Raw genomic sequence first — 15020 nt, 5'->3', positions numbered from 1 at the left:
CTTTGACTACTTTTTCTATTCATGTGATTGCTAAAGGTGTATCTCCTCTATTTCTTATTTTCTAGCTTCTTTCTGGACTTTTCAAATTGAATAGACTTGAAATGAGCATTTCAGCTTGCTTTAACATAATACTAAACATGTTTGAAAGTGAACTGGTCACTGTCTCTTCAGATCATTTCTTTGCATCTCACATTTTAATGTCAGTTAACGAAATCATTCTTCTAAAATTCAAGCTCAGAGCTTTGATGTCAAAGTTCTGATTCTGCTTTCCATCTCACATACCATCAGTCAGCCATCAAAGTGTTGTGTGTTCTTCATTTGAAATGCCTCTTGTATCTGTCCTTTCCTTTTTATTCTCACTTCCTGGATTCAAAACTTCTTACTCAGATATGATATTTGCTGTAATCTTTTTCTTTTTGAAGTTTTCAGTCAATCCATTTAATTATGCTGATAGAAGCAATGACTATAACTGAGAAGTTATTTGCTAAGAAAAAAAGTCCTCTAGTGTCTGTGGGTTAGTTCTGAAAACTAGTTTGGTCTTCAAAAACTTTTAAGAACCTCCACTAAAGCCCTCATTCACTGGTTATCTAGATGTGGAGGTGACCCTGAATATTTTTCCCTTAATAAAGTTTTATTGAAATTTTTCTACCTTTTTATACTACTATCACTTCTAATAACTATGCTCCCATACAATTTTGCATTATAGCAAAGAAAACCAGTTAAGCAAAACAAATAACAGTTGGCTGAATTTGACAATTTATACAATATTCTTCATGTGTATCTACATCAGCTTTGCTGAGAGGAGAGTGTATGGGGTGCTCAGAGAGGACTAGTACCTCTGTTGTGGGAGCTGCTGAGTCTTTTTCAGGGCGGCGCATCCACCTTTGGTGTCTACCTTCAATCACCTCTCACCTGTGATTTCAAGAAGCTGTAGCATGCTCAGCAGCTTCACCCCCTGGTGAACCCCATCTCAGTAGACAGGCTAAACCAGATCGAGGCTAACTAACAGGCCTCAGAACTGTTGGGGGAGATGCCTTTCCCAAGCATGTGAAGATTTTCCTCAGTGGAATGGGCAGATGAGAACAGTTTGTTCAGTGGCCTTGAAGATGGCTGAAGTAGATGCTGTGGAACACTTAGAGCTAGGTAGACATTGAAAACACAGAGGTGCATCCTGGGTCATCACCAGTTATTCTTCTAACTTTTGCTTTGCCACTGGACTTAAGTAACTCTGGAAGAGAGAGTGAACCTGAGGACTTTTTGTAACTGACTTACTTAAATCTAGTTCATGTCAAAACATCACCCATGATGTCATTTGTCCTCTTTGAAAGTGAAGAATGAAACAACTGAGAGGAGAAGAAATGTGTTTCGGACATCATTACTTTGGAACCAGGAGTGAACATTACATTTAATCTGAGTTTTGATGTTGTTTGGTGTTGTTTTTGTAATGGAGGACTGGCCAAAAAGCTCAGTCGTTATTAGCCTGGGTAGAGTGCATTAGCCTGCTTGGTTAATGAAGTTCCCTGCGTAAAAGGGGCTGAGAAGCCTGCTTATAGGAGAGTTGGAATGTTGTGTAATGAAAGTGCCTTGAAAAGACCTTGGAGCATGCAGAAACACTCTGTAACTGGTTCTGGTCTGCTAACCATGTATGCCTGTTTGTTTGGCTGCAGTTGCAGAACCAGAACTTGAGGCACCTTCAAAAGGCCTCAATCAGGCTTTTCCCCTCTCTCTTGGTTAGATGTCTGTTTTCTTGATTCCTTTGCTGATGACATCCAGCGAGAGACAATATAAGAGGAGGGAGGAGTTGGGTCATCTCCCTTTGAGGCTGACATGTGACTGATAAGTTTGGGCCTTAGCTTTTTGCCTACTTTGGCATTTATTTGTTTTGAGTGAAAGGACTGTAGGCCAAGAGTCTCACAGGGGCCTGGAAATAGAATTTATGCCAAGTTTTGCAGTTAGCATTGATATCCTGATTAGCAACTGGCAATATTCAGTACTTGAGATGAGCATTCTTTCAGCAGTGATGTCATGAACTTGTGGAACTAACTGCTATATAGAAATTCCATCAAGTCTGAGCCCATTCTACCCAGAGACCAAGGTAGTATGGGGAGGGTATAACCCCAGAGCATTAGGAGGAAATGTTTGTACTTCTGTTCTTGTTATGTCTTCAAAGTAAATATCCTTTTGTAAAGCTAATTGATTTCATTTGGTAAAATGAAATGGGGCTACTAGTCACTGACACCTAACAGGAGGAAGAACACAAGTGCTGGGGACTTGAGCCAATGATGTTTGAGAAGAGAAAGGAACCCTAATGCCTCAGGGATACCCCTAGAACTCTGTGGGAACGTGTCTGCCTAGCTCTAAGATAAGTGAGTCCCAGGCATCTTTACTACCTTTTTATTCGCATTATTGAGCTCATTTTTGTGTATCTTGTAGTTAACAATTTTTGAACTGTGTCAGGTCATGAAAGTATTCCCAGATTTCTCTGAATTCTTTCATTGTTTCTTATGTTCATTGTTTCTTATAGATTATGGAAGTTTTCTATTTTCCCTTCCTTTTGTCTCTCCATACTCCAGTCTACTTTTATACATTGATACTAGTCAGTTGGTCAGTCAGCAAGTATTTATTAAACACTTACTGTGCTTCAGGCACAGTGATAAGTGCTGGAGATACAAAGTAAGACAAATACATGGTCACTGTCCTCAAGGAGTTCACAGTCGAATTGGGGAGACAACGTGCAAACAAATATATTCAGACAAGATATATTAAGAGTGGATGAAAGGGAATTTCAAAGTGAAGACACTAAAAGAATGTGTGTGAAGAAGGGCACTCTTGAAAGACTTACTGCAGAGGGTGAGATTTGAGCTGAATCTTGAAGGAAACCAGGAAAGTCAGGATATAGGAAAGCCTTCCAGGCGTGGGGGGTGAAAAGGCATAGAGCAGCAGATGGAAATTATTCTTTTGGAATTAGCATTTTGTACATGTCTACTCTTTCTTCAAAAATCCTGCAATGACTGTTGTTTGTTAGAGAATAAAATCTGTATTCCTAAGACTTTCATTTAAGGCTTTCTATAGACTTAAGTATTTCTTCTACATCATCTCCCACCACACCTATTTCAAGTTTACTTGTCTCCCAGACATATTTTGTATATTGCATCTTGGCACTCCTGATATTTTTCCTTGCCTGAAATGCCTTCTAACTCTCCACATTTAGAAATCTAGCCCTTCAAGGTTTAGTTGTAGTTCTACCTGCTCCATGCAGTGTTCCTAGGCTACTTCGTTATGATCATTTTTCCCCCTGAACTACTCTGTATCATTTACTGGATACATCACTCAACATCTTCTACCTTATCTTATGGTGATCGTTTTAGGGATGCACAATTTATATGTTTACCATGGCTCAAGGCTCCCTAAGATTTTAGGCTCATTTGAACCAGATACAATTCTGGGGGCTTATTGCAAGAAGGTCAGTTTTTCTCTTTGGCTTGATGTCTGCACCCAGAGCTGCTTTAGGAAAAACTTCTAATATATTTTTGGCATAGCTCGAGTGCAGCTTTCCTTAAAAAAGTGGATAAGTGGGGCAGCTAGGTGGCAGAGTAGATAGAGCACTGACCCTGGAGTCAGGAGGACCTGAGTTCAAATCCAGCCTCAGACACACACTAGCTGTGTGACCCTGGGCAAGTCACTTAACCCTGATTGCTTTGTGTCCCCCCCCCAAAAAAAAAGTGTGTAAGAGGGTCTTGAGCTCTTTAAAAGCATTCAAGGTGCTAAAAGCATATCAGGCACGGGGCAACCTTTATTCAACTGCACAAAACCAGAAGTCATAGTAGACTCATAAGAGCCCAGACACACAGATAAAGCACTAAAATGTTTTCCAGTCCCTGAAAAGAGACTTAAGGCTGTTGTCAGGACACCTTTTTGATATTCCAGTGAATCCCTGTTTTCCATGGAGTAATACATAGCCTTTACTTTCCCACCCCCCGTCCCAGACTCATAGTACTTGGTTCCTTCCTACCTTTCCAGTCTTCTTACACCTTGTTCTGTTCCTTGGACTCTTTGATTCAGTGACCCTTCCTTAACTATTCTTGCACAAGAAATTCCGTCTTCTGACTCCAGGCATTGTCACTGGCTGTCACCCCATTCTTGGAATTCTCTGCCTTCTCATCTCTGTCTTCTAGCTTCTTTGGCTTCCTTCAAGTCTTATGTAAAGTCTTATTTTTTTCAAGAAATCTTTCTGGGTCCTTAATCCTACCTCTGAGACAAAACCCAGTTTATCCTGTATATATCTTATTTGTACATAATTATTTACATGTTATCTTTTCTCTTACTGGATTGTGAGCTCCTTTAGAGCAAGGACTTTTCTTTTTTTAGTTTCTTTGTATCTTAAGCACTTAGTACATTGCTTTGTTCATAGTAGGTTCTTAATCAGTGCTAGTTATGTTTACTTTTGAGTACATAATATACTAACTTCAAAAACATTTTGGATGGGTTTGTGTTTTTGTTTGGGAATGTATAGATCTTTTTTGGATTTGATGACAAGGTGTTCAGTGATGCAAATCAAAATTGTTCTATACCTTCTCATCCTGTATTACTGGTGTTCATGTTCTACTATAAAAATTTCAAAAAGCATATGTACACATTCACCTGAATTTTCAGTCCTCTTGTTTTTCCCTGTCTCTAGGATTCTGGGCCATTGTCTGTCTCTTGCTGAATCTCTTACCCTTCTCCTTTCTCAGTAGCACATACTGTTTGTTTCTTTTGTCCTCGAAGGTCCTTTTGGTAATTGTTGCAGGCTACTTTTGCATACCATGTGCCTTTCTCTTGCCCTGTCAATTGTTTGTGACTTTAATTCTTTGGAAATTATTCTGTTCCACGAATCTCATTCGTGTGGCTCTACTAGGAGAATGCTGGTGTTAGAGATGGATTTTTTCCCGGTTCAGGATTATTGAAAATACTTGAAAGTACTGTGTAATTTCCCAAAATGCATTAAGACCCAGAATTTTCAAGGGACAAATGAGGAGAGAATATTTTTTTTTGTTGTTGGTAGCAATCCTGAAATAGCATCTTTTTTTATTTGAATGTTAATATTTCATTGAAACCATGTGTCTGTAGAGGGCTTATACTTCAGAGGTAGTGGTTATAGAGTGTGTTTTAGGTGCTTTATGTTAAATTATGTTAAATATTATCTGGAAAGCTATCGTCATAATGTGTATTTGATTAGTAGAATATAGAATTTATATAAATTAAGTCTATATTACCTTGGGAATGACATAAACAACTGGAAATTTGTTCTTATGGTTTATGATCTTATTTAATTCCATTCATGGATTAAAGCCTAACTGTGCAGAATTGATGTAATTCAGATAATGATACTCACTTGTAACATCATGATGTGTTTAAAATACCATTTATTAGGGGAAATCTCTACTTCTGGAATTTATAAAGTTTTAATCTTTTTTCTTTCTCTTCAGCCCCTATGTTGTAAAGTACTATGGCAGTTACTTTAAGAACACTGACCTTTGGATTGTTATGGAATACTGTGGAGCTGGCTCTGTTTCAGACATAATTCGGTTACGGAATAAGACAGTAAGTGATTTTTCAATGCTATATTTTATTTTGAAATTAATTTCCTAATCTGTTTTCTACAGAGAGAGAACATGGCATAATGGATAGAGAGTTGTCTTTGAAGTCAAGAAAACTTGGGTTCAAATGCTGCCTCTGTGATGATAGGCAAGTCACTAAATAGCTGGCATTTATATTTACAAGGCACTTTACAAATAGCTCATTTGATCCTCCCAAGAGGCCTGGGAAGTGGGTGCTGGTATTATCCTCATTTTTTAAAGATTGAGGCAAGTAGCTTTTATGTGACTTGTTGAAAATTACACAGCTAGTTCATGTCTGAGGCAGTATTTGAGTTCAAGTCTTCTCCATTCCAAGCCCAGTGCTCTCTCTACTGTGCCACCTAGTGGCCATTTCTCAGGGCCCTAGCCTAGGCAGTGGTAGAGAAAGTTCCCTACTCATGAAATCACAGGTCCAGACACTAAAAAAAAAAATTCTGAAGGATCTATATTATGAAGTTTGCTGGGGAAGGGAGTGGTGAAAAAGAAACTACTGAATAAATAAGTGAATGAAGGAACTCATGATGTAATGGATAGGGCTCTGGACTTGGATTCAGAAAGACCTAGGTTCAAATACCGCCTCAGATACTTAGTAACTGGGTGACCCTAAGCAAGTGATTAACTTTGTTATACCTCAGTTTCCTCATCACTAAAATGAGAGTGTTACACTATGTGGCCTCCAGGGTCCCTTTTAGTTCTAAATCTATGATCCTGTGTCATAGAGTCAAGTACTGGAGATACAAATATAAATCTAGACAGACAGACCGTGCCATCAAAGAGCTTACATTCTAAGGGAAGGAAACAACACATATGGGGCAGTGGTGAACAAGGAAGGGAGTTGTGGTACAGGAAGTCATAAAGATGGTGATTTGATTATTATTATTAGAAAAAGGTGGAAATTGGTGTGGTATGGGATGAGGTGAGGGAGGCAAGGGAAGGTAGAAGAAAAGTGACTAAGGTGAACATGAGGACAGTAGGGTTCCAGGTACTGAGCAAGAATTTTAAGAGAACTAGTCTAAACTCCTCTCATCTTATGAATATATTTACACCCTAATTTATTAATGTAGCATAATGTTGTTTGTGTCTAATTACCTCATTTATAGCATTTATTGCTTTACCTTTGCATACCAGTGTTGTGTAGGTTAATAATGAATCATGTGGGGGAAAAACAATCTGTGGGATTACAAAATACGTAGTGCTTGGTTTTGAAAATGTATGTAATAAACTTGGTTTAGATTTTACTTAATAATTTAATGACATTTCATGTCTGAGAGGGTTGGAAAGACAAGTAAGTTTATTTTATGTTTGGAGTATTCTAAATACTTTGGTCATCCAAGTGACTAGTAAAAAAGGTTAAAAATGTTTAAAACCACAGTTAATCTAATATGCTTCTGAATTTTCAGAGTCTATTGAAAAGTATATTTTTTGCTAATCATTTCAGGATGTTTGAAAGTAATGTTGGCAGGTTGTAACTTTATGGATTTATGTGATGCAATTTAGTAAAATGTGATTAACAAAATCTTTTTATGGTTATGTTTTAATCCTAAATAAAAGAGCTATTTACAGAATAACTACTTTAAACTAGAAATGCATCAAGTTAGTTTTGGATATAATTTATAGTGGGGAAAAGCTGCCCTATTTATCTGTGAAATGACTGTAAAAATAATCAGTGGGATAATTTATAATTCTATAGAACAGTTACATAATTACTATATGGCATTATTATATATTTTCAGAAGTGTTCCAGTAAAATACGTTCAGAAAAATGCTTAAATACTTGAGTCGATTTGTGGTTAACCAAAATCATTTTAAAGTTTGATTAGGGAAGTAACTTGAAAGTTTACTATACTGATTTTTTTTTCCTGTTGGGAAAAATAAAGTACGTAGAATTTCTTTTAGAGGAAGTGAAGCAAGAGTTAAATGTTCCCTGTTTTGACAGAATAGATTAAGTGATCTGTGACATTTTAATTATATATTTTTAAGTTTCCATAGTTCTTTGCTAGAATTTATGTAAATCAATGACCCTGGCATGGTTAGAGGAAAAATGCTTTATCAAAAACAAGTTTAAAAATGGTTCTAATCCATACCAGAGATGAAGCCTTTATAAATTGATGAAATTAAAAAAAATGCTAAACTCAGATCTTTTACTTAATTTAAAATTTATTTTATTTTATTTTTTAAATTTTTGATACTTTTATTTTTTTGGGTGAGGCAATTGGGGTTAAGTGACTTGCCCAGAGTCACACAGCTAGTAAGTGTTATGTGTCTGAGGTCAGATTTGAACTTGGGTCCTTCTGAGTCCAGAACCCATGCTTTATCCACTTAGGCCACCTAGCTGCCTCTAATTTAAAATTTATAATGGTTATATTAAGTAAGATTGCATGAAACTGGCAAATGTAACTTTCCTTCATATCCTTGTTTTAATATTTTAATGATACCTTTTGTGGTGTAAATGTGGTATAAATAGCTTATTTGTTATGTTAAGAAATAAAAACCATAGACTTTAAAAAAAATTTTTATTTTTTTGAGAAAATATTTGAAAATTAGGAATACTCTAAAAGACTTCTTGCCCCATTTGTCCATAATCAGGAGCATAATGAAATAGTTTTAAATAGATGTGATTTAGAAATTGTAATTTATTCATTCAATAAGCATTTATTAAATGCCTACTGTGTACCAGGCTCTATATACTAGGTACCGGGGATTTTCATTCAATATTCAAATGGATTTGTGAGTTCCTTGATTTGGGGGTTCCCTTCAGTGATGCAGATTACAGCTTACCTGTGCCTGGCCATCCTGTGGTTTTTTTATATCCTCCCACAAGTTCTTTATAGTAGGAACATCTTGAACAAGGTAATGAAAATGGTTTGATCTGTGCTTTAGGAATATCAGTTTGGCAGCTGTGTGAAGGATGAAATGGAGAGTGAAGACACCGGAGGCAAGGAGGACTATTTGGGGGTTTTTGTGATGGTCTTGATAGAATATACTAAGAACCTGAACTTATAGGTGTCTAACAAACTTTTAAAAACATGTACTCCATGTCATAATGGGAAAAAAGGGTACAAGACAGGGTGTCCCAAAATTCTTAATGTAGTTATTAGTTTTCTGGAATACCTTGTATAGCAGGATAATATTTTGTCACCAAGGGACATAGGCTAACAAACAATTTAAAAGAAAATAAATACAAAAATATTTACTAAGTGTTCTTAGGTTGTAGCAATATGTTATTACCAGATCAGTTTTTTTCTTTGAGAAAATATCATTGCTTTTTAAAAAAATAAAACAGCAATATACTCATCCATTAAAGAAACGTTTATTAAATGCCTACTCTATCCAAAGTACTGTTATGTGTTAATGGAGATAGAAAGAACAGATAAGACACCATCCATACCTGCTTTTCTTGAATTTATAGTCTAGTAGATAATAAGGCAAAACCAGATAACTATAATGCATAATATTATAAGATAAATATAGTTACAATGTAATGTGTTATGTGATGTCTGAGGAAGAAGAGCGTTACCAACAGACTGTCTAGGAAGGCATCATGGAAGAAATGACATTTGGGTTGTACTTTAAAGGATAGATAGGAATTCATTAAACAAAAAGGGGAAGACATGATACTTTAGGGATAAGGAAATGTATAAGAAAAGCCATGGAGCCAGGAAATGCTGGCCATATTAGGGGGCATAGAATAGTCCAATTTACCTTTACTGTAGAGGTCAGGGAAGGAAGAATATGAAATAAGACTAGAAAGGTAGGGTGAGTCTAAGTTTTGGAGAGCTTTGAATGCCAGGCAGTGGTATTCAGACTTGACTTAATAGGCAATAAGAAGTCTTTGGACATTTCTGAGCCGAGGATTGACATGCTCAGATCCATGCATAGGGAAAGATTAGAATGGTAGCAATATGAACAATGAAATAGGTATTAATGAGGACTTTAAGATGAAAGTGGTAGAAGTGGAAATAGAAAAGAGGAATAGATATGAGATGCTGTGGAGGTAGAATTGATAGAAGTTGGTATTTGACTAGGCATGAAAAGTAAGAAGAAAAAAAGGATAAACCTAGGTTTCAAACATGGGAAGTTGAGTGGTGCCACAGATAGAATTAGTGAAGTTAGAATGAGAGTGCAGGCTTATCATGAACAATAGTAAGATTGGTTTTGGATATATTTAATTTTTTCTAGGTGGAGATATCCTATAGGCAATTAGAAGTACAAGTCTGGAGCTCAGAAAAGAGTTATGAAGGCCAGAGAGATATTTGTGACTATTCTACATAGAAGTGGTAGTTAAAAACATAAGAGTGAATAAGATTGCCATGGAGAGATTATAGAGAAAGGAAAGGACAGACCCTTGGGGAACAACTACCTTAGGTGGTTAGGAAAAGAAGAGGAGACAGCAAAGGAGGCAAAGAGTGGTTAGAGAGGTAGGAGGAAAACCATGAGAAGGTATCTTAGAAACCACAAGTGGAGATAGTATCTAGCAGGAGTAAGTATTATTTCTTATTATTAAATATTAAATATAGCAGAAAGGTCAAGAAGGATAGAGACTGAAAAAAGACCATTGGGTTCACTGAGTAGGGGGTCGTTGACTTTTGATGCTATTTTAGTTGATTAGTAGAAACGTATACAAAAACCTTGACATCAACATTGGTCACTGAGGTGTTCAGATTGCTAAGTCTTTCAAAATTGTTCATTAGAAGAGCTTGAAGAGAATGCTAGTGAGGAAATGGAGGAATTGGGTATAGAAAATTTTTTCAAGAAGTTTAGAATTGATGGGGAGAAAAAAGATTGAATAGGATTAAGAAATATAGAATAAGGGAAACACTTTTTTTTTGTTTTTAAAGAGTTAGGGAGATTTTGAGCATATTTGGGGGCAAATGGCAGACAAGAAGGAGCCAGTGGAGAAGCAATCAGCAGCATTTATTAAATATCTACTATTTATGGAGGCATCTAGGTGGGGCCTGGAGTCAGGAAGATTTGACTTCAAATCTAGATTCATTCATATACTAGCTTTGTAACCCTGGGCAAGTTATATAATCCTTGCCCATCTTAGTTTTCCTTAACTATAAGGATCATGCTATTACTTATTTCCCAGAGGTTTTATGAGGATCAACTGAGATAATATTTGCAAAGTGCTTTGCATATAAATGCTATATAAATGTTAACTATTATTATTAGCTGTCATCATCAGACACTATTAGGTGGTAGGGATACAAAGACGAAAGTGAAACAGTTCCAAACCTCAAGGAGCTTACATTCTGTTAGGAAAGAGGTGGAAGGCAAGGGTTCTGGTCCATATCCTTATCCTAAAAAAGACAGCTCACATTTATATGATATTATGCTAAGCACTTTGCAAATTTTATCTCACTTAGTAGATTAAAATATTTGTCTGGCACATAATAGGTACTTAAAAATGCTAATTTACTCATGAACTTGGGCATGGTAAGGGTAAAAAATAGGTTTAATGTGAGTGGGAAGGTATAGAGATTGTGGTCTGAGAATCAAATAAATATTAGATTTCTGCATCTTGGACATGCTGTAATTCTGAGAAATGGAGAAAAGGAAGTAGCTGGAGGTGAGGATGTTGAAGAATTGTGTGGTCAGTTTGTTAGGAGGATTGTTCACATGAAAATTGAAGTTTTTGAGGATGATACCTGGGGGTGGACAATAGAGGAAGGCTATGTATTGAAGGCACTGAAAAAGTCTGAAGAGTGCCCTAGAGATAAATGGATGACAATAATAATGAGGCAATGGATTGCTTGAATTTCAGATGAAGGAAGATCTTTGAGGAATATTAGTAGAGTAGTTATCAAACTCTTTGGTCCCAGGACCTCTTTATGCTCTTAAAATTTATTGACTACCTCAAATAACTTTTTTTTTGGTATGGGTTATTTCTATCAGTATACATATCACATTAAAAATTAAAATGTCTTTGAAAATAGTTTATATTTTGAAACCCCTGAAAGGGTTTTGGGGACCTTAGTGGGTTCCTGGACTACAGTTTTAGAATCAATGATATAGAAGCAATGATAGAACAAGGAGTATTCCTTTTTCTACCATTGAAGGTCTAGGGGAATGGGAGGAGTAGCTTCCAGAGGAGAGGATTGCAAGGAATGTGGTCTCCACAGGGAAAAGCCAGGATTCTGTTAAATGAGGAGGTGGGAAGAATGTTGGTTCAAAAGTTTAAGGATGTGAGAGATTTTGTTTAGAGTAGAGTGGGTGCTCCAAAGACTATGGTCATGATTTGGAGCCAGGCTTGATCAGAGTAGTGTTAATCAGAAGAGGATAAAAAGTTTATGAGGAGATATCATGGGTATACAAGTTTGCCACTAAGTCAGTGAGGAAGGAATAACAGGATTGGGGAACCTATTTAATAGAATGTAGATTAATATGACAATTTAAATGATAAATGACTTTGAGATTTAATCTGTCTCAGAAAACTTGCTTTTTAAAATTAGTTTTTAAAAAATTAACAGATGTTTAGCATTTATTTTCTTTCCCTCTGACTGAAGAGGTCTAGAGGTTTTTGGGGTGCTACTGGGAACCCCCGAGATTGCAGTGCTGGGCCCTGCCTGAAAGAATTCAACTCAAATCTTCTTCTAGCCAGAGGAAAAGTTTATTAGCAATATAACACATAGGCCAGGTGATGCCCATAAGGACAAGCGGGCATGAGAAATTCTCAGCCTATTAGCTGAACATTAGTAATGCCCGTGGGGATGAGCAGGCATGAGAAGGTCTCAGCCTTTTGGGCATGAGATTCTCAGCGTCTGAATGGGGGCCAGAGTAGTTCTTATAAAGTAACTTTGGGGCCAAATGAGGGGGCTGGGAAAAGGGTCTAGGTAAGAATTCCAGTTGGAAGGTCTGAGAGATTGAATAAACAATGGGAACAGATAATGAAGGGAACTGGAAGTGTTTTATGGGGCCTGTAATGAAGGGAGCTGGAAGGCATCTGAGTAAGGTCAAAAGGTGAGGCTAGGGCTTTCAAAGGGAGATAAGGAGCTGGGGTCTGTAGACAAGTGGGAGCCAGATTCCCTTTGGAGCAAGGGGCGAAGATCTCTGCTTAAGCTCACACTCCATCATGACCTCATCCCAAACTCCCATGGTTTAAAAAAAGAAAAAAGAAAAGAAAACCAAAGCCTTTGTAACCAACATACATAGTTAAGCAAAACAAGTTCTCATATTGGTCATTTCTAAAAATGTGTCTCAGTCTACAAATTTAGTCTATCACCTCTCTGTCAGAAGTTGGATAGCATTCTTCATCATCAGTCCTTTGGCATTCTGGTTGATCATTGTGTTGATTACAGTTTTTATGTTTTTCATAATTATTCATTTTTATAATGTTGATATTGTAATATAATTATTTTGCTAGTTCTGCTCACTCATTTTGCTTGCAGGTCTTCCTACCTTTCTTTTAAACTATCCTTTTTGTCCTTCCTTGTGGTATAATGATATTCTATTCATATACCATAATTTGTTCAAACATTCCTCAGTTGAGGACACTCCCTTTGTTTCCAGTTCTTTGCCACCTCAAAAAAAGAACTACTATAGATATTTTTGTACATTTGGGACCTTTTCTTCTTTCTTTGATCTCTTTCAGATAAAGGCCTTATTATGGCATCCCTGGGTCAGAGATATAGATCTATAACTTTTTGAGCTTAGTTCCAAATTATTTTCCAGAGTGGTTATACAATTCACACCACCACCAATAGTGTATTAATGTGGAACACTGGTGTTTTGGAATGTGCCAGTGTGAACTATTATCACCAAGTTATCTTTCTTCCGTAATAGTGACAGTAGAACTAATGGGTAGATAACAGTGATGGGCAGGCAGAGTTATTGTTTATCCTTCAGTGTGGAAGAGGACCATGACATCATGGAGGTGATGCCATGACATGCAAGTGAATTGGATTTAAGTGAGGGAGGGCTGTGCAAAGTCATCAGCCTCACTTTCTTCTCCAGAGCCATCTGGGTCCAGTGGCCAGATACACATTGGGACTACTGGAAGTGGCCCCAGATGTGGTGGAAGACCTTGGCCTGAGGTCTTTAGCAGGTCTCAGTTTGACTGAGGCAATGCTCATTCACTGATTAAGGCTAAGTTAAAAAATGAGGCAAGGAATGACCTCTTTAATGTTGTCTAGAAAAACAAACAAACAAACCAAAACTGAAACTGGGAGGGGAGGACCCTCTGGGTTTCTGGCCCAAACAGAAACAATTCCTGTTTACATTCACTCTGACTCCATCTGGGCCCATCAGTGTGAGCCAGAGTGATTTGGGTTTAAGGCATGATCCTTAAAAAAGAAATCTAGCCTGCAAACCCCAAGATATCTTGAGTTATTTCTGAAGGAGAAGGAAGGAAGGAGGGAAAGAACAAAAAAAAGAAGGAAAGAGCTGTATTGTCCAACTGGCCAGTTCCAGGCAGAGTAAGACCTTCATGAAGTCTTGTCCCCAGAGGGTCTTCTGACTTTAAGTAATATTTCTAGTCCTCTAAGAAAACACTGATGGGATGCAATAAGGATAGTACAAAGATTACTTGATTGGAAGTTAAGAGATCTAGGTTCTATTCCTAACTCTGCCACCAACCAACTCTGGGGCCATGACCATCTTATTTAATCGTTTAGGGCCTTATTTCTTCATCTGTAAAATGAGAGGACGGGACTAGATGATCTCCAAGAAATCCTTTGGTGCTAGAATTCAGTTGTTCTAAGATAACCTTTGAATGAACACATGAAATAAATAGATAAATAATATTGAACTAAATTTATCTTGGATGCATAAAAATGACAAAGGATTGGTTATCAGTTTTTAGGCTTGTAAAAAGGTCAGAGGGAAGCAAAAACTGTCCCTGCACATTACAGAGAATTCATGCCCCTTTTGAAGATGAATGTTGAGGTTATGATGAACATTAATCCTGAAAATCAGAATTCACCATGATAAACTGTCCAGCAATTAGAAAATATTGTGTAGTCCAACTATTCTAGAGGCCAGTTTGGAGTAATGATAAAAAAAAAAGCAGCTAAAATGTCTCTATTCTTTGACTCAGATCACATTGCTAGGCATGTGTTGTTTATATTACTTGTACCCCTTTATTTGCTAATGCAAAAGAAAACTTTCAACTATTACTGATTTCCTAGAACATACCATTGTTAGTGTTGCAGTCTAATGCTGGGAACTCTGAGATGTAAGGGTAAAAAGCATGGGTCTGTCTCAAAAGAATTCAACCACTCATGCCTTCTTTCAGTCCAAGTAGTGAGTTTATTTGTGCTACCAAAATAAGCAGGCCAGACTCCTAGTGAGTCTACTTATTTGATGAGGATAAGATGGATATTTTTATAGGGAAAAAGATTGTGGGAAAGATTTGGATGGGATTAAGGAGTGGCAAATAGCCTGGAGTGGTCCAGAGGTAAGAGA

General features: G+C 37.0%; 1 protein-coding gene across 7 annotated transcripts in view; it reads left to right on the top strand.

Moving 5' to 3' along the window:
* Window positions 1–15020, top strand: part of STK3 (serine/threonine kinase 3) — a 485213-nt gene that overhangs the window by 94204 nt on the left and 375989 nt on the right. For all 7 annotated transcript variants that reach the window (XM_078153675.1, XM_020969092.2, XM_078153672.1 and 4 more), the window contains one exon: window positions 5469–5583. In XM_078153675.1, coding sequence (XP_078009801.1) covers window positions 5469–5583 — 115 coding nt within the window. The remainder of the gene's footprint in view (window positions 1–5468; window positions 5584–15020) is intronic.

The sequence above is a fragment of the Phascolarctos cinereus genome, unplaced genomic scaffold (genome assembly GCF_003287225.1).
Source record: "Phascolarctos cinereus isolate Bilbo 61053 unplaced genomic scaffold, phaCin_HiC Scaffold_4;HRSCAF=312, whole genome shotgun sequence".
NCBI classification, from domain to species: Eukaryota; Metazoa; Chordata; class Mammalia; order Diprotodontia; family Phascolarctidae; genus Phascolarctos; species Phascolarctos cinereus.
The sequence above is the reverse complement of the archived record's forward strand: the minus strand, read 5'-3'. Positions and strand labels throughout refer to the sequence as shown.